Raw genomic sequence first — 18,198 nt, forward strand, 5'->3', positions numbered from 1 at the left:
GGGGTCAGGGGCACCCATGTGCACCCCCTATGCATTGCCAATGTGTGTGATGGATATCAGCAATCCTCTAGTGACAAGCAGACCTACTTCTATTCAACTGTGGAATGGTCACCCAAGGATTGTGATGGAAGGTTCATTATTTGAATCATTTTGGATATTGGTGAACAGAGCTGCTACAAAACATAGAGAATAAGCCACTAGTGACTACAATTAATAGGATGGGTCTAGGGAGTGAGGTAAACTCAGTGCAACCAAGCAGAGCTATGAATAGGTTTCTTTGACAAGGGGTTATAAGCAGCTGCAAGGAAGCCTTCTCCCAAAAAGGACTCAGAAAGCTCAAGGTGAGAAACATTCAGGAATGTGAAGGTGAACAGAAAGCAGAGCAGTTCCCATCTCTCCTCCTTCAGAAGAGCTGATATTATGTTCTCTTCTTTTGTTGTGTCGGGCAACGCTGGCACGAGCCTAATTACATTGTGCAAGAAGGGCTGAAGGAATGCACTAGAGAGCAGAGCTGGGCTGGCAGGAAAGCAAAGCCATGCCTCAGCCTGTTTGTGTTCCTTATTACCACAGTTGACTGCCACCCTCATCCTGAAAATCCCAGGCGCATGGTCTAACTGCTGAGACCATAGGACCCCACCTATTGAGCAGGACACAGAGAACAGACATGAGTAAGAGAAGAGTTGGTTTGTGATAGACATATGGCAGGACAATGAATGGAGGGTTTGAGTGCAAGGAGTTAGAAAGGATGGTAATAACAAGATGTGCCACAAGTGACTGAGACAAACAGCAGGGCATGCAGGGATCCTGGTCTTTTCTGATAAAGGAAAAAAAAAAAAATCCCCAATTTTCAGGTTAAGAAAAAGTAATGCCAAATCCACATTTTTCCATTATTAAAGTGAAACACTAGTAATACATACATAAATACATATTAGTAGTATTTCATTTTGATCACAGAAAAATGTGGATTTGGGGTTCCTTTTTTTTTTTTTTTTTTTAACTGAAAAATTGGGGATTTTTTTTTGTTTTGTTCCCTAGAGATGAGAGCTCCAAACTTCAAATTCTTTGACCAAAACACCCCCTCCCCCACCTTTAAATTCTGATTTTGTTTTTTCCCTGAACCAACAGATCCCCAGTCTAGTCTGCCAGGCTGTTGACCATATCAGTCCATCTCTCCCTAACAGCTGAGAAGTGAAAGATTCCTACTGCCTGCTAATTGCTCACAATACCCCTGACCATTTCATACTGCTGAACGCTGCCTAATAATTTTACAGTAGCTGCCCTCAGCACTGACAGACTTAAGGCTTCTCAACAGCCAGTGGGAGGAGTGATGCATGGTAGGAGAGTCCTAGACTAGGAACATTTCAGTTGAGCACTCATGGCCAACATCAGTGGTCTCCAACCTGTTAAGTAGGATATTACCTTTGGCATTTAAAAGCAACCCAAAATCTACAGTGTGCTGCCATCCCCAACCAAACAGGTAAGTCTGTGGGAAGGGAAGAGGTGGAGATGGGCAGATCTGGGCAGAAGGAAAAAAAAATTATTTAGGGGCATACCTCCCCAGCAGGTAGGTCCCACCCAGCTGGGGCCCCACTCAACTTACCCCTGCTCCTGCCTCTGCAGCACGGTCCCTAACTACAGGGGCCTTGAGCTAGCCCCTGCCCCTTCCTTCCCCAACAAATTGACATGCTGGGCTGGGGCACTCAACCCTCCACCCCAACCTCAGATTGACTCTAATAGGCTCCAAGATCTACTGCAAGAGGCTCCAAAATCTACTAGTGGATCGAGATCCACTGGTTGGTGAACACTGGCCTACATCAACTGCAGTAAGCATTCAGCCTAGCAGCAGTTCCCATTAACCAGAGAGCTCCAATGCTATTTTCAAATGTGTAAACTTGAAAGCAATCCTTTGATAAGAAGCCCTCAGGGGAGAGATGTAAAGAAGAGTAGATCATTGGCAATCCCTCCCAGTCAAGGTGATTATCTTCCATGATAGTCTTATCTGTGGGTCTGAAGATGGTTGACCAAGCTGATCCAGGATTGACAGACTATTGCAGCTTGGGCACATGTTTCCATGTGAGGTGGGTGGCTCTGGGTTTTTGATTCAGTCCACAGCATGTTGCTTCTGTCACTCCCGCTCTTCCATCTCCTGTTGTCGCCATAAGGTTTCAAAGTCGTGTGATCCTGGCAGCAGACTTTTCCTCCATTTGTGGCAGTCCTGGATAATAGTCTCCCATGAGTTGACGTTGATGTTGCATGTTTTCAAGTTGGCCTTGAGGATGTTCTTGAAGCACTGTCTCCACTCCTCTTGAGCATATGCATTGACTGAGCTGGGAGAATAGAACTTGCTGTGGGAATCTGGAGTCAGACATCTGGATAATGTGGCTAGCTCAGTGAAGTTGATATTGGATGATCATCGCCTCAGTGCTCATGGTGTTTGCTTGCAAGGGGATGCTAACAGTACATCTGCCTTCCCACTGGATTCCAAAGATCTTCTGCAGGCAGCATTGATGGTACTTCTCCAGTGGTTTGAGATATCTCCTGTACACTGTCTGTCTCAGCTCTGTACAGTAAGGGGCTTGATCGTGACTACTTGATAAACCATACGCTTGGTTTTGGATCTGGTGTTGCAGTCTCAAAACACCCGTTTCCTCACATGTCCGAAGCCTGCACTTGCACATTTGAGGTGACAGTTGGGTTTCTTCACTGATGTCAGCCTTCTACAAGAGATGGCTTGAAAGCAATCTGTTGATAAGAAGCCCTCAGGGGAGGAATGTGAAGGAGGGCAGATATTACCATCTACTCATTAGTGAGGTGGGAATAGTTACCTTCCAGGCCTTTCCTACGTGATTCAATTTTTGTAAAATGAAAGCAGAGGAATGTGTTATGCCCCATCATCAGCATTTCATTGTGGGCAGCTGCTCACTTCCCGGAGGTGAAGCTGTAGAGGACTCTGAGCAAACAAGAGGACCTTCCAGTATTTAGGAAGAGAAAATGCTATTTGAGTATATCTTGTATTACTGCTTATGAGCCTCACCCAATCCCCACTGAAAATAATGGAAGGGCTGCTATCAGTTTCACTGGGGGTTACAACAGGTCCGAACTCTAGCTAGGAGCAGAACCTTATACAACAAACATTCCGTGGTGTGTACAGTGTTTGTTTGGAGGATCAACATGATTTCTGTTTCCATCACAACCCAAGAATTACATGGAATTTCACCAAAATAGATGCTTGCTTACTTGCCAGTCACAGTGAGAACAGAAAGACTAGTAAAGGAGACAAGTTCTCTTTTCTCCAGGTCACCCAATTCCAGTTTGGCTTCAGGTCACTAGTGGCTAAAAGTCCTTACCAGGGAATGACTGCTCAGTGAAGCATACTGGCAAGTTTGGTAGGGAGAAATCTATCCTCCAGACATTGCTATTTTTCTCAGGACCTTCTAAGCATCAATGACCATCACATACCCCTTTTCAGAACAACTGTCCCATTTTTTGCCTCTCAATTGCCCTTGGGGCAGAAAACTGGTTTTGTTTTTTGTTTTGGCTGTTTGGGGTTTGTTTGTTTTTTCAGTAACCTAGGAACAATTGTCATTTTTGCAAATGTTTGTGCTTTTCAGAGAGACAAATTAATGGTCCAGGCCCAAAAGACTGAACTCTTTTTCCATCTTGGAACCTGACCTATCCAAGTCAAACTGAAGTGTGTGGCAGTGGACCCATCTATGCATGGAGAAAGCTTTCATGGCTGTCAACAGGTATCGTTGTACTGCACTTATTATGGGGGATAAACTGAGTCTCAGGATGATCAGTTTCACTTTTCTCTTCCAAAAGGGGATAAGATGGTAGGCTTGGTGAAATTGCAAATAGCTGGTTATATTTTAAAGGAGAGCATATAGAAGGTAAGGAGATAACAAAATTTCATGATAGGTTTAAATGAAACTGTTAAACCCTCTGTCAAGGCACTCCTTTTTGTAAATTCCCTTCTTCTCCAGGACAGGCTAATCAACAATGTGAGATTCATGCAGTATTGCAAAAACGTGTTCTTCCTCTTGAGCTGCGACTGGACTGCTAAGGACTTAGCTTGGGGTGGAATCGTCATACAGCATTTCAGGTGGCCTGCACCACCTGAATTTATGGCATGCAAACTGTCAAGGACCAGAAAAGGACAGACTGACCTAGCAATTAAGGCACTGGGACCAACCCATTTGGCAGGTGTGCCACCAATTAGTCCTGTACCCTCCCCAAGTGCTGCTCCCGTCCTCTTCTCCTATCCAATCTGCTGTTCTGCTGTCTGTTCCCTGCCCTGTACTCTGTATCCAAACAACTGCTCTGTATTTTTGCTTCCTGCCCTGTGCTTCTTGCCTAATCTGCTGCTTGGCTTTCTACCCTGTCTGCTGCTGTGCTACCTGCCCCTTCTCTGATCTGCCGTGTACCACATAGAAGCTGCCCCTATTTGGTACCCAGCCCTGGATTAAGGAAGAAAACCAGTCACCACCACAGTCAAAGAGTTTAATTAAGCCTGACAGGTGGCAGCTTCTCACCTAAGCCAAGGGTTGGTTGCAACTGATGGTGGCTCCCAGTGGCAGCAGTTATGCTATCACCATTTTACCATTCTATGAATGTATTATTTGCTGGTATAGCTAAGTTGGCTGGAGGTATGAATGATCAGTCCCCTCTTTCCCTGGCGATGATAGCTTTACCATGAAAGCCCTTTGTCTGATTGCAACTAGGTTTACAGAGGAGGGCTTCTGCCAGCAGAACTTCTGTCACTTGAGAGTGCATGTACCAAAACTCAGAAAAAAAAACAACTCCAAGCAGACAGCAGGCCATCATCACTAGGGGCTCTGGCACCATAGAGCTAGCAGGAAAGCTCTGGCAAGAAACATCAAGGTTCATCAGAGCCTAGTGGCCCATTAACTTAGTTTGATTGAGGTACACCAGTGTCTGTAACCAATGGTATACAAAAGACTGATGTGGCTAGTATCACATCTGACCCCTTCTGACTACAGCCTCAACAATTAATGGGGATGGCCTCTGGCATGAACATAAAGCAAGGTCAATCACCTCTGGAAATACAGTAAAAAGTCTTAACTGCTCTGACCCATGGCATGGCAGCAGCAGCTTCATACCATAATCAAACCCTTAAGCCTTCCCCACCAGTTTTAAGAATTTCACATGGAAAACATTTCCTTTGACAGAATATTTCAGTCTAGCAGCCCTCTCTGTTGGAAAGAAACTCAATCCCCTTCATTTCACTTGTACTGCTCATATAACCCTCGTTAAAATGGCTAAGTCATTCAAATGGATTTTAATACACAGAGCCTCTTTTTCTGTTTACAAAAACAAATTCTGCTTGGATTTAGAAAAGTTCATACCTTAGGTTCAAACTTTAAAAGATGATTCAGCCTCTGGGTTGTGATGGAAACAATTATGTTGTTTGCTAGTCTTGTAGCATGTCTGACCAGAAAAGTTTAGCTATTAGTATTGCTGCTTCCTTATCAATTGGCAAACTTTTTAAGCAGGATGCTTATCAGATTTCAAATGGACACTTCTGGCACCAGCTTCCATACAAAACCTGTTTCATATGAGCCTTCACAAGAGTTCTGCTCTGCAGTGTTGGCAGGAATTAATCACTCATTTGAATGTTTGAGGAAGTTAGTGAAAACACCATCACATAGAAGCCAGAAATTTATTTGGAACAAATACTGACATATGCATGTTTTTCTCTGGCAAGCCAGCCAGCTGAAACTTGGATTCCTGCCATTCCTTCCTAAGTGCTTACACCTTTTGAACACTTGTAGGTACTTACCCATTTTCTAGAGGTATTTGGCAAAACTATGAATGTTTAGTTATTTCAGTCTTCCCTCATAAATCAATCCCTTCAAACTCCTAATCATTTGTTATTCTCAAGGTCCCCTCCAGTGTTGGATTTCTCTTCACTGTATATTATATAGAGCAGAAGTTGAATAATGTGGGAATCAGACTCTGTAGCTCTCACAAAGATGAAGACTTGCAAATAAGACAGCTGCAGCAAACAGCTACAGGGAGCCACCAGGTGCTTCGAGTGATTGCTGTGAATTTTCCTTCAAAGGGCACTGCTTCTCCAATTAGTTGTGTGGGATTGTTGATGAGTTTCAGCTGAGTAGAGAAGTAAGACCCTTTGAAGTAAAAAGCTGAAGCAAACACATGCATAGCTCATCCTTTATTTTGCAACCTGCTTCTTTGGCAGAAGATTGCCTATCATCCAGATATGAATGATCCAGGTTGGACTACACCATAAAATACAGCATAAGCTAGGGGCCATTGATTAAAAAGGGGATTACCCATTTCACATTCCTTGCAGTGGGATGTGGTCCAAGATGGTCCCATATGTTCTTGAGGCCAGTGTGGTGGCTCAGGTTCTGGCTCTGATGACCAATGCTGCTTCACTTCACCACTTGTAACTTTTCTTAAGTTGCCTCCACGTGTTACCTTGGTTATATGGAAACAAAGGCCCCTTTCCTGAGCCCCTAGCTCCCTCCAAACATGGTGCAAGCACCTCCTCTGGGCTCTTTTAAAAAATGTTTGGACGCTTATCTTGCTGGGATCCTTTGACCCTAGCTGACTTCCTGCCCCTGGGGTAGGGGGCTGGATTTGATGATCTTCCAAGGTCCCTTCCAGCCCTAATGTCTATGAAATCACTTTCCCTTTACAAAATGAAGTCATTGTGAAATAAAACCAAATGCCCACAATACTTCAGAAGCATGCTTCTTCCTCAGGGTACTCTTAAACCTCAAAGCTTGAACAAGTTCAAATTACTTGAGACCAAAGTTTAGACGTGAGAAGCAGACTCAATGGTTGCAATGATCAACCTATGCATCATGATGTGCTAAAATCTGATGCCTGACTGTCTGAAACTTGATGCTTAGTAGCCACGTTGCCAGCAATCTCTGCTAAGAATAAAGCAATTATATTTACTCTTCACCCAGAAAAGCCAATCCCTTCTCATGTTTTTCCTCATTATCTTATTAGGTCAGATAAAGATGTTATCAAAAATTTGAATGGGATTAGAACTCTACTCTCTGGAACAAAATACAGAGAGCCATTGTACTTCCCCACTCCCTTTTCTACCTCAGTTACAATTGCCCACTTGGCATGATCATACCAAGAAACTTTCTACCACTCAAGCTTGTGGAGGTATTTTTAGCTGAAAATAACACACATACCTGTGACAGGCGAGGCAAGATGCACATAAGAATGTGGGTGGGGGAAGACCTTTGGTTTTCTAATTTTAGGATTACGATAGTTCATCATTCTAGCCAAGGGGAAGGGCTAATTGCCCCTCTCTCTTCAAAAACACTGGGTACTTTTTTACTAGGAGTGGTTTCTCCTTTGAAATGTGAAGCTTCTTTCTCTCTTGCAATTCTTTCTGAAACTTACATGGAGCAGATTTTAAATCCCTCAGAGTTCAAATATGACAATTCTCCCTTTGCTATGGACAGGAATGTGATGAACTGAAAAGTCCAACCCCTATCAGAAGAAAGAACCCATTTCATCCCCATCTTCTCCAAGCTACATTTAAGGTCTCATCCAAAAGAAGCCCCAGATCTCCTTCAGTATGATAATATCCCTTAATGCTGTGCTACACTACCATTACACACTGATTCAGGCAAAAAGTTTAACATCGAGTCAGATCACCACCACTCCCAACTATAACAGGGTTTTCCTTGGAGGGACTCCAATAATGTACTGACCAACAGGCATAACTCTACTCAGCTTGTAAATCTTGATGAGATCACATCCCAAGATGAACCCCAGAGTTTTTGTTTGTGAATGCTATGTTGGCATAGCAATTGTCAGCCAATAAGATGCCCCTTACTCCTCCAAGTGTTGTGTTCCAGCATAGATACCAGGTTTTTCTACTGTTTTATTTTCACTTAATCCCATTATAATTTATGCTTATCGCTGGTGTTTGCTTCTTCTACTCAAAGCAGGAACATCATTTGTTAGTAGTGTAGGACTGAATTGCTCACTACGCTCAGTTTATGCTTGTGGCAAGCTGTTAGGGAGCCACTAAAGGAAGGGGACAATGTGGATGTTAAGGATGGTGTTCACAACTGGAGGGGCAGAATGGATGCAGGGTCATACAGCTTCTATCTACAAGCATTACCACTTTTCTGCCCCACTTCTTTACACCCATCTGGAATCTCCACAGTTGGGAAGAACTGCTTTAAGTGGCTGAAAACAGGTGGCTTTAGTACAAATGGTAATCATACATTCTATGAGATTACAATGCTACCTTATGTCTTGGAAAAACCTTTTGTTGTACTATAAATAGCCACAGGATGCAGGTGTTCCCATAAACTTCTTTCACTGCTGTCAATACTTGGATAGACGTATCTTACATATATCTTCCCTAACAAGTCCAACACTTTGCACATGTTGTGTCCTGGATTTAAAAACATGGTTCTGACATGTGCTTTGGTGTTTTTCATATATACCCCATCTATAAAGTGAGGCTTAGTTACTGTGAGTCTAACTGTATTGGTCTCAGGGAAAAGCAGTTTAAAGATTCAAAAAGGCAAAAAAAGTTTATCTCAGTAGTGACAGCACATCTGAGAGCTTGGAGACCTGGGTTCAAGTGCTGTGCTAGACTGCCTGTGACTTTGGCAAGTCATACCCTCATAAATATGTTACTGTAGCAGTTCAGTGTCCATCTAATACTAGTATCCATCTAACATACTCAAAATGAGTAAAATCTTAAGAGCACCTGGAGGTCTCTAAGAAAAAATATAAACCTCTTTCCAGTTGCATAAACCTCCTTTCTCCTGCAGCATTTCTCAAGATCTGAAACTTATACTAGCCTCAAAGACAATAACATTTCTGTGGGGAAGAGAGAATCTGGTAGACCAGAGCCATTTGAAGCTGCTTAGAGGTCTAGTTTCAACAAGTGGTGGAGGATACTAATTAGCAGGCAAATTGTTGCGGAGACAGTCAAAGATTAGTGATAAGTATTATGGAAGAGAGCAGGCACCTTATATTATAGACAGAAATGCCATCTAGTTATGGACACTGGATCTGGTTTAAAAAAAAAAAAAAGAACGTAAGTGTTTCCTGTGTTAGAAAATGCAATTTTACTCCAAACACTTTATGGAATAATGTGCCAACTGATAAAATATTCAACAAGTTAAAAAATTCTGATAATATATGAAACAATTAAAATGTTACTATATTATGCTTTGACATTATTGGAAAACATTTTGCTGGCCCTGGCTCAGAAGACGTCTAGAATTTTCATTCCCTAGAAAATGTTATTTTTATTCCAGTTTGGAATTACTGTCTTTTGAAAGTCAGAATTTCCTATAAAACTGAAGCTCCAGGGTCTTACCATTTTTAATTACACAGGTTTATTATTTAATTGCTCACAGAAGTAGATCCCCCCACTTTTTAAGAGTTAATGACTACAGTTCTTATTTGCTCATATTAGTACAAATCTGGTCTGTTCTTCCACTTTTAGAGAAATTCTCCTGTACTCCCTTAATGCTAAAATGTTAAGAGGAAAAATAGCATCAGAGGGCCTTTTACTTCAGGACACAGGCCATTGCTGCTTAATTATGTAAACTGTGCCCCCTTGTGTTGGCTTTCAGATATTACTATACAAAGGAGAAAGGCTTATGACGACTTAAAATAAAGCTTGAGTTGACAACATAGGATCTGTGGAGCCACTGGACTCAGTCTACAGAGCTTTGTCTGTGCCTGTGCCCACACCGGGGCTGAGCATTGAAGAACTGTGCTGGGGACCAGTCAGCTGGAATCTGTGTTTGTGCTGCTGCCACTTCTCTCCACCCTTCTTCCCCCTCCCCAAGTCTGTGTTATTATGTACAGCTTCCAACCAAAGTGGAGCTGTTCTAGGGCTGGACAGGGGAATAATGGCAGCAATAAAGAAGCAACTTCCAGCTTCCCAGCCCCAGCGCAGCTCCTTTGTGGCTGCAAGCTGTGGTTACGCTGCAGCTGGGGAGCGGGGGGTTGGGAGCAGTGCACTAGGGTGCCTAAAACATCACAGCCACAGAAGGCACTGTGATGGCTCAAATTAAATATGTACATGTGTAGGTGCACTGTAGGAAATTTGACATAAAAGGAAGGAAACTTTATAGAACAGATGGCTTTGGAAGCTAGCAGAAGTAGCAAAGCAAGATACAAGACAAACCCAGAGAATTTATTTTTTTTTATACAACCAAAATGTATTTGCAATTTTTCTCTAGAGCAAGAACCTTTCTGTCAAAGGTCAGCATCCTGTATTGCAATGCCTTATCCATGCCTAGGAGACTAAGGAGTCTTCCCCCTCATTGTTTCTATAAAAAGTTCTGAGAGAGAAGAGGTGCTCCCAAGTATCTGGATGGTGAGTGACAAGAGGCTTTCCCCACCTTGCTAGTCTTTTCTTACAGGCCTGTGTTTCTTATTCAACCCTGTGTAAAGAGACAGCTATTTCCAGAACCTTATGGACAGCTCAGCTGCAGGAATAGACAGGGATTCAACATCACCAAAATGTTTACACTTCGAAGGGAAGCTGATTCCAGAGTACTACCAAGATATGGGTTCAGCCTGTAACTGACGAAAGTGCTGGTGAAGTAAGTGATACAGATGTCTTTCCAGATGAACTACCAGTCAAAGATGGGCAATTCCAGAGCTTTTTAGTTTGCTAGGGATACAGGTTACTACACTGATTTCCCACAACCCAGGCAGCCTCAGAGAAGGTGGTAAAAAAACATTTAAGTGTCCAGCTAATGCAATTTCCTTTTCTTCTTTTTCCCACCAGCCACCTTGTTCCTGACCCCTGTCGCTTCCTCTGTGTCGTCGTTGTCATTGGCCTCATCTCGGGATCGTTTCTTTTTCTCTCCTTGCTCCCTCAGTTCCTGCACAAAAACCAAGGAAAAGAAGCTGCTAAGAACAATTCTTATTCAGAGAGAAAGAAATCAAAGCACTGGAGACTGTTAGGGAATAAAAATGGCATGTACCATACGAGCAAATCTCTGGGCTTCAGCCACACGTTCTGTCAGCATCATGACCTCCTCCTCTTGTGTGGGGAATGCTGGCAGCTTCTTGCCAATCAGGTGCTCAATGCGCTGGAACAGCTCAACATCATACCTGGAAAAATGAAAAGCCAAACCAGATCAGTCTTCCTGAAAATGCTTTGGTTCTTTCCTTCTCCAAAACTATGACAGCCCCTAGCACACCATACCAAACTTCACTTCTCTTCAGTGTGGGAAGGGCACTTGATACTAAGGTAGGATGGAGACAGGCGTGGCCTGCTCTGGAATACAATGAAAAAAGGAGACAGGCACAGGTTACTTACTGTGTGACGAAGGTGATGGATTTGCCAGATCGCCCAGCTCGAGCTGTCCTCCCCACACGGTGAATGTAATCCTGAGAACAAATACCTCAGTCAGCAATAAGATGTGTTCTGACAATTACAGGATAGAAAACAATCTCTGGAAGTGCAGCCCATTTCATCATCTCTCTGGGACATTAAAGAAACCATAAATGATGGGACAAATATGGCCAGCACATATATACCCCATGGAGAAATATAAGTAGTGGCCCTACAAACTGAGAGGATATGGCTGATGGAAGGAATCTTTGGCTTTAACCTCTCTATGGATGCATCCACGGTGCCCTTTTGGAAGTACTAAAGCACAGTGAAGTAACTGCCCATACTGCACCGCGAGCATAGTGCACTGTTAGTTTTTGCTGCTACTTTGCCATAGCAACATGCTAAAGTGGAGGAGCATGCCATTACGGTGAAGTAGCTACCAGTCATATATAGACCTACATTGCTATAGCGACATGCTGCAGTGACATAGCATGTTGCTATGGCAACAGGGTGATGTGCAGGCATGCCTTGGGTGGTGACATTATGGCAAGAACAGTCCCTCTTTGTATTCCTTCCTGACAGTCAAAAAAAAAAAGTCAACTCATGATAAAATAAGGTTAAGTTATAAGTAGGCTTGGCAGAATTCAATTTTTATTGGTAAACATCTATAAATGCTGATTTCACCTTACACTCACAGACCAATCAAAATAAAAAAAAAAATAAAAAATCCATCTTTAAATAATCGGAAAGAGAGGGGAAGAACAGAAGGGAGTCGTAGACCAGAACAGAGAGGGCCGTCTCCTTAAAGAGGAAAATGGCCTAACAACTCAATTAAATTAGCTGCCTGTTCATAGTATGGGGAATGGGGCTGGAGGGTGAAAAGAGACTACAAGCCTCTACCCAAAGCCAGAGAAGGGGGAGAAGAGTATTCAAGCCCTGGAGGAAGGTGTAGGAAGCAGAAGTGAGGAGTTCCTGATGCCCAAGTGGAACATCTCAGCTGCAGAAAACTAGGGAGAGACTGTAAGAAGTGGTGAAGCAGGCGACTGGTGAGACTGGTACGTGGATAGAAACACTCTGACTAGAAAGAATATAAGTTTTGGTGTTTTCTTGTCCTTTTCATTGTTTTTTTATTCGCTATCCTGGGGCAAAAGATCTATATATTGTTAATTTAATTTTAAAAGATTGATAAAAAATAAAAACAAATGCTTAAAAATAAATATCAATATTATCTGTTAAAAGTATTAAAAAATAAAAATAGAATTCTGCCGAGCCTAGTTATAAGATACTTGAATGCAGTTATGGGGATAGTGGAATAGTCTAAGGGAACTGCAAGTTCTTTTGCAGTTGTTCAGTATCAAGAACATGTGAGAACATACTGTGGGGAACAGCATCTAACTAGAAGGGCAAGCTCTAGGGCAAAGAGGATGAACTGGTTCAGTAGCTTTTATATATTCTGGAGGCTTGTTGGTTACATAGTGCAAGATCATGTCCAGCTGATAAGGCAGCTTAAATTTACTGACAACTTTCCCATGCAATTCCTGTTCAATATTCCTGTTCAGTGCAGTAAGCTCTGATGAGGCAGAACTAGGTAACTGCAGTGCAGGACCTTACGAGTGTGGTTATGCTGCTGCCTGTATAGGAGATAACCCATATAGCTGCTCAAACTAGCTCTGGGCACACTTTTATTGAACTGGAAGTAGGACAGCCATCTTAATGCAGCATTGCTGCTATACTAATCAACTCTTCATTTTAGTATAATTCCGTGAGCAGTGCAATTATTTGAGCAGAATCTAAGGCAGCTATGCTGCTTTTAGTTTGGGAGAACCTACACAGAGATGTACAGTGGGTCAGCATGATGTTTCCTGCTGCTATGAGAACATTTGGGAGGGGAGGATGGAGTGGGGGTTAAAGTACGACTGGTCTATGACATATGGGATGCATCTATGTGTGCATTAATGTGCCTTTTCTAATGTGCATGAAATGGAGTACCTCCAATGTGAGGTACTAAATTAAAGTGCATTAGGCTGTGCTAATGCACAGTAGTTCACTTGTATGCTTTTTTAGTGACGCTTAATGCACAGTATACTGTTTCACTGCGCATTAATTTAATGTCATGGTTTTTTACACGATGCTTTACAGCGCAGTAAAATAGCCTATGGCAAATTAAAGCACACACGTAGATGTGCCCACTCAATTGCAAAATGCTTAACAAGATGCTATTACAATGTGGTTCATGGTCATAGGATTGTAGGAAAGGAAGCCTGGAAGGGACCTCATAAAGTCATCTAGTCTAGTCTCCTACTTCCCGACTAAACCGTCCCAGCCAAGTGTTTGTCCAACAAATTTGAAAATTTCTAAGCATGGAGAACCACAACTTCTCTAGGTAGCCTGTTCCAATGCCTGAGGAGCCTCAGTCAGAAAGTTCCTCCTAATCTCCAACCTGGATATCCTCTGCTGCAGCTTGAGGCCATTGCTCCTAGTCCCATCCCCTGTGGCCACAGAGAAAAGGATAATCTCCATCCTCTCTATAATTACCCTTCAGGTATTTGAAAACTATTAGTAAATCCCACCTCCACTTCTCTGTTCTCCAGATTAAAGGTCTTTTCTCCCGAGTCCACATTCTGAAGGTCTAGTAAAAAACTTAAGACTAGATGGGGGAGCAGGTCTATTCTCCCAATTTACTTTTGGTCTTTTTCATAGCATGAGGACAGTTTTAGAAAAAGAACTGTGCTCTATTTGTTTGCAATGTGCCTATTACACAAATAACATGATGGGAAAGAATGTGGAATATTGTTTACAGAATACTAGGTCCTGAACTTTGTGCTAGCTTTAAACAGGACATTACAATACAGAAATAATTTTCAACAATTTATCTTCAATAGTCAGTTTCTTTCTTGCTGATAAAATACTCCCCTTTTTTAATTTGGGAGATGCAGTGAGGCTTTCTGAGACTAATTTTTGAAAGTAATTACATTAAAATTCCAAAGTTGATGTTCTTTTAACCCAATTCAAAATGACATTTGAATTAGGTCTCCTTTGTCTTGCTTCCACATAGATGTAATTAACATTTAAAAAAAAGATGGAGAACAGAATTCCTGCTTATTAGACACTTCCTGTCCAGTTCAGACCAACATCCCCAAACCCCACCCAAAGGAAAAGACCAAGTAAAATGGTCAGAAAGGAAGCAGTACAGCTTGAAATCAGGACAAGTATGAACTAGAGCTCAAGTCACCAAAATGGGAGAAGGAAGAAAAGGAGAATTTTTTTTTCCCGTTCTTTGTAGCAAACTCCAAGGCTGCATCTTATGACTCTCTTTACAGGATTCTCACCTTTGAGTGAGTGGGGATGTCAAAGTTTATCACCACGTCCACATGTGGGATATCCAAACCTCTGCTTGCAACATCTGTAGCTAGCAGAATGGAACGTGTCTTTGCCTTGAATTTGTTCAGGGACCCTAGTCGTTTATTCTGGAGGAGCAGAAAAATGATGATTAAAGCAAACAAACCAATCCCAGAATGAACAAACAAAAGAGAGCGAGCCTGACAGTGTCCTGCTGTTGTTACATACTGGTAATTTCCCATCCTTCTATACACAGTGCGAGTTACTCCAAATAAAATGTTAAATTGGAATTTAGCATCACTCTCAGTAAATAAACCTTGAAGAGCCAATCCTGCACACTTTTTATGGTCCCAAAAAGAGTTGGCCATGGCATGGCATACTGCCTCTTCCTATATATCCATACGCTAAGAGGTGATGCGTACCTGACTCATTTGTCCATGGAGGGGGATGGCAGTGAACCCCAAGTTTCGAAGCACGAGAGCAGTCCTCTGGGTGTTATTGCAGGTACTGCAGAATATCATAAAGGAATTTCCAGCCAGTTCATTCAGAATATAAACCAGGTAACTGTCCTGTGGAGGATCAAGAAAAGAGATGACAAACACTAACGTAGTATGGTGCTACATCAGCGGTCTCCAACCTTTTTAAGGAGATCACCTTTGCAGTTAAAAGCAACCCAAGATCTACAGTGTGCTGCCACCCCCCACCAAACAGGTAAGTCTGTGGGGAGGGAAGCGGTGGAGGTGGGCAGATAGAGGCAGAGGGAGAAAAAATTATTTTGGGGCACACCTCCCCAGCAGGTAAGTCCCACCTGGCTGGGGCCCCACTCAGCTTACCCCGCTCCTGCCTCTGCAGTACTGTCCCTCACCGTGGGGGCCTCAATCTAGCCCCTGCCCCTTCCTTCCCCAACAGACTCACCGGCTGGGCTGGGGCATGCACGTGGGCACTCAGTCCTCCACCCCAGCCTCAGATTGACTCCAAGAGGCTCCAAGATCTACTGCAAAAGGCTCCGAAATCTACCAGTGGATTGAGATCCACTGGTTGGTGAACACTGGCCTACATCAACTGCAGTATGCATTCAGCCTAGCAGTAGTTCCCATTAACCAGAGAGCTCCGATGCTATTTTCAAATGCGTAAACTTGAAAGCAATCCTTTGATAAGAAGCCCTCAGGGGAGAGATTTAAAGAAGAGTAGATCATTGGCAATCCCTCCCAGTCAAGGTGATTATCTTCCATGATAGTCTTATCTGTGGGTCTGAAGACGGCTGACCAGGCTGATCCAGGATTGACAGACTCTATTGCAGCTTGGGCACATGTTTCCATGTGAGGTGGGTGGCTCTGGGTTTTTGATTCAGTCCACAGCATGTTGTTTCTGTCGCTCCCGTTCTTCCATCTTCTATTGTCGCCATAAGGTTTCAAAGTCGTGTGATCCTGGCAGCAGACTTTTCCTCCATTTGGGGCAGTCCTGGATAATAGTCTCCCATGAGTTGACGTTGATGTTGCAAGTTTACAAGTTGGCCTTGAGGATGTTCTTGAAGCGCTTTCTCTCCACTCCTCTTGAGCATATGCATTGACTGAGCTGGGAGAAGAGAACTTGCTGTGGGAATCTGGAGTCAGACATCTGGATAATGTGGCTAGCTCAGTGAAGTTGATGTTGGATGATCATCACCTCAGTGCTCATGGTGTTTGCTTGCAAGGGGATGCTAACAGTACATCTGTCTTCCCACTGGATTCCAAAGGTCTTTTGCAGGTAGCATTGATAGTGTTAGGGTAACAATAGTTCGGCTTATTGGGGAGCATTGGATCTGCAGCTGAAACAAGGCTCTAAACTGTGGCTCAGAAAAGCTGCTGACCACAAGGTAAAATGGTGTATTAAAATAACTTTGCAGATGCTTAGGCAAGTAGTTTTAACCATATAATGGGATTGTTGTGAAATATAAGATTTTGTTTATATCAAATAACCATTGTCATTGTTTTAACCATTTTTCTGGAAAAAGCAGCAAGTAAGTCCGTGTGCTGTGAACCAGCTACAGCGAGGAATGAAGATACAGGGGCCCAAAAAGGGTTGGGATGGCACAACTTAGGACAGAAATATAGATTGGAATGTGGAAGATAACATGTAACCAAAGGGTGGATGGCGTTTGGTAAAGAAACCTCCGAAGTCTGCCAATTGACTGAAAGGGTTTGTGGCCTTAGACATGTGCTCATAGCAAAAAGGCATGTAAATGAATGGAATACATAGGCAATTCCATGCTAATGAAAAAAGCAGTGAACAGAGGTGGAGCTTGAGATAGGAGGAGAAATGGGTGGAACACAGGAGGGGCGAGGGTAGCGTGAATGTTAATAAGTATAAACCAAAGTGTATAAATATGGGAAAAAATATTGTTCACTGCTGCTCCCCGTATTCTGGCAGTGAGGGAGCTTGCCCAAAGCTGTTTCCATTCTGAATAAAGCTGTTGTGAGCAATGTGACCTGGTGTTTGCTCTCTGTTCTGCTCTGGCTAATGAGCAACAGGATCCATGGGCAATTGGACCATTGCCTTCCTCGTCGTTAGGCCGCATGGAGTTGGGGTCTAACAGATGGTACTTCTCTAGTGGTTTGAGATGTCTCAGCTCTGTACAGTAAAGTGGAGATCATGAATGCTTGATAAACCATATGCTTGGTTTTGGATCTGGTGTTGCAATCTTGAAACACCTGTTTCCTCAGGTGTCTGAAGGCTGCACTTGCACATTTGAGGTGATGTTGGGTTTCTTCACTGATGTCAGCCTTCTGCAAGAGATGGCTTGAAAGCAATCCTTTGATAAGAAGCCCTCGGGGAAGGGATGTGAAGGAGGGCAGATATTACCATCTACTCATTAGTGAGGTGGGAATAGTTACCTTCCAGTCCTTTCCCACAGAGATTCAATTTTTGTAAATGAAAGCAGAGGAATGTGTTATACCCCATCATCAGCATTTCATTGTGGGCAGCTGCTCACTGAACACTTCCCGGGAGGTGAAGCTGTGGAGGACTCTAAGCAAGCATGAGGACCTTCCAGTATTTAAGAAGAGAAAATGCTACTTAAGTATGTCTTGTATTACCGCCTATAAGCCTCACCCAATCCCCACTGAAATTAATGGAAGGGCTCCTATCAGTTTCACTGGGGGTTACATCAGACCCAAACTCTAGCTAGGAGCAGAACCTTATACAAACACTCTAGTGTGTACAGGGTGGGGGGGTTGATCAAGAGGGAGAAAAAAATAATTAAGGGTACACCTCCCCAGCAGGTAAATCCCACCCGGCTGAGGCCCCACTCAACTTACCTCTGCCTCAATCTAGCACCCACCCATACCCCTCCCCTCCCCCATGGACTGATCTGATGAGCTGGGGTGCACGTGGGCACTCAGCCAGCTCACCCCAGCCTCGGATCGACTCCAAAAGGGTCTGAGATCTACCAGTGGATCGAGATCCACTGGTTGGTGACCACTGTGCTACACAAAAACAAACTTGAACCATATGCTAAAAAAAGTTGGTGGGGGGAAAAA

General features: G+C 43.2%; 1 protein-coding gene across 1 annotated transcript in view; it reads right to left on the reverse strand.

Annotated features, from left to right (window-relative positions):
* Window positions 1–10,185: 10,185 nt before the first annotated feature.
* DDX47 (DEAD-box helicase 47) overlaps window positions 10,186–18,198 on the reverse strand; it is a 24,010-nt gene continuing 15,997 nt past the window's right edge. The window contains exons 8-12 of the mRNA XM_019514930.1: window positions 15,103–15,249; window positions 14,671–14,808; window positions 11,324–11,394; window positions 10,986–11,115; window positions 10,186–10,883 (exon numbers count right to left, since the gene is read on the reverse strand). Of these exons, the coding sequence (XP_019370475.1) occupies window positions 10,752–10,883; window positions 10,986–11,115; window positions 11,324–11,394; window positions 14,671–14,808; window positions 15,103–15,249 (618 nt within the window). The 3' untranslated portion in view covers window positions 10,186–10,751. The remainder of the gene's footprint in view (window positions 10,884–10,985; window positions 11,116–11,323; window positions 11,395–14,670; window positions 14,809–15,102; window positions 15,250–18,198) is intronic.

This window comes from Gavialis gangeticus, unplaced genomic scaffold (assembly GCF_001723915.1).
Source record: "Gavialis gangeticus isolate Ggan-Ray unplaced genomic scaffold, GavGan_comp1, whole genome shotgun sequence".
NCBI lineage: Eukaryota > Metazoa > Chordata > Crocodylia > Gavialidae > Gavialis > Gavialis gangeticus.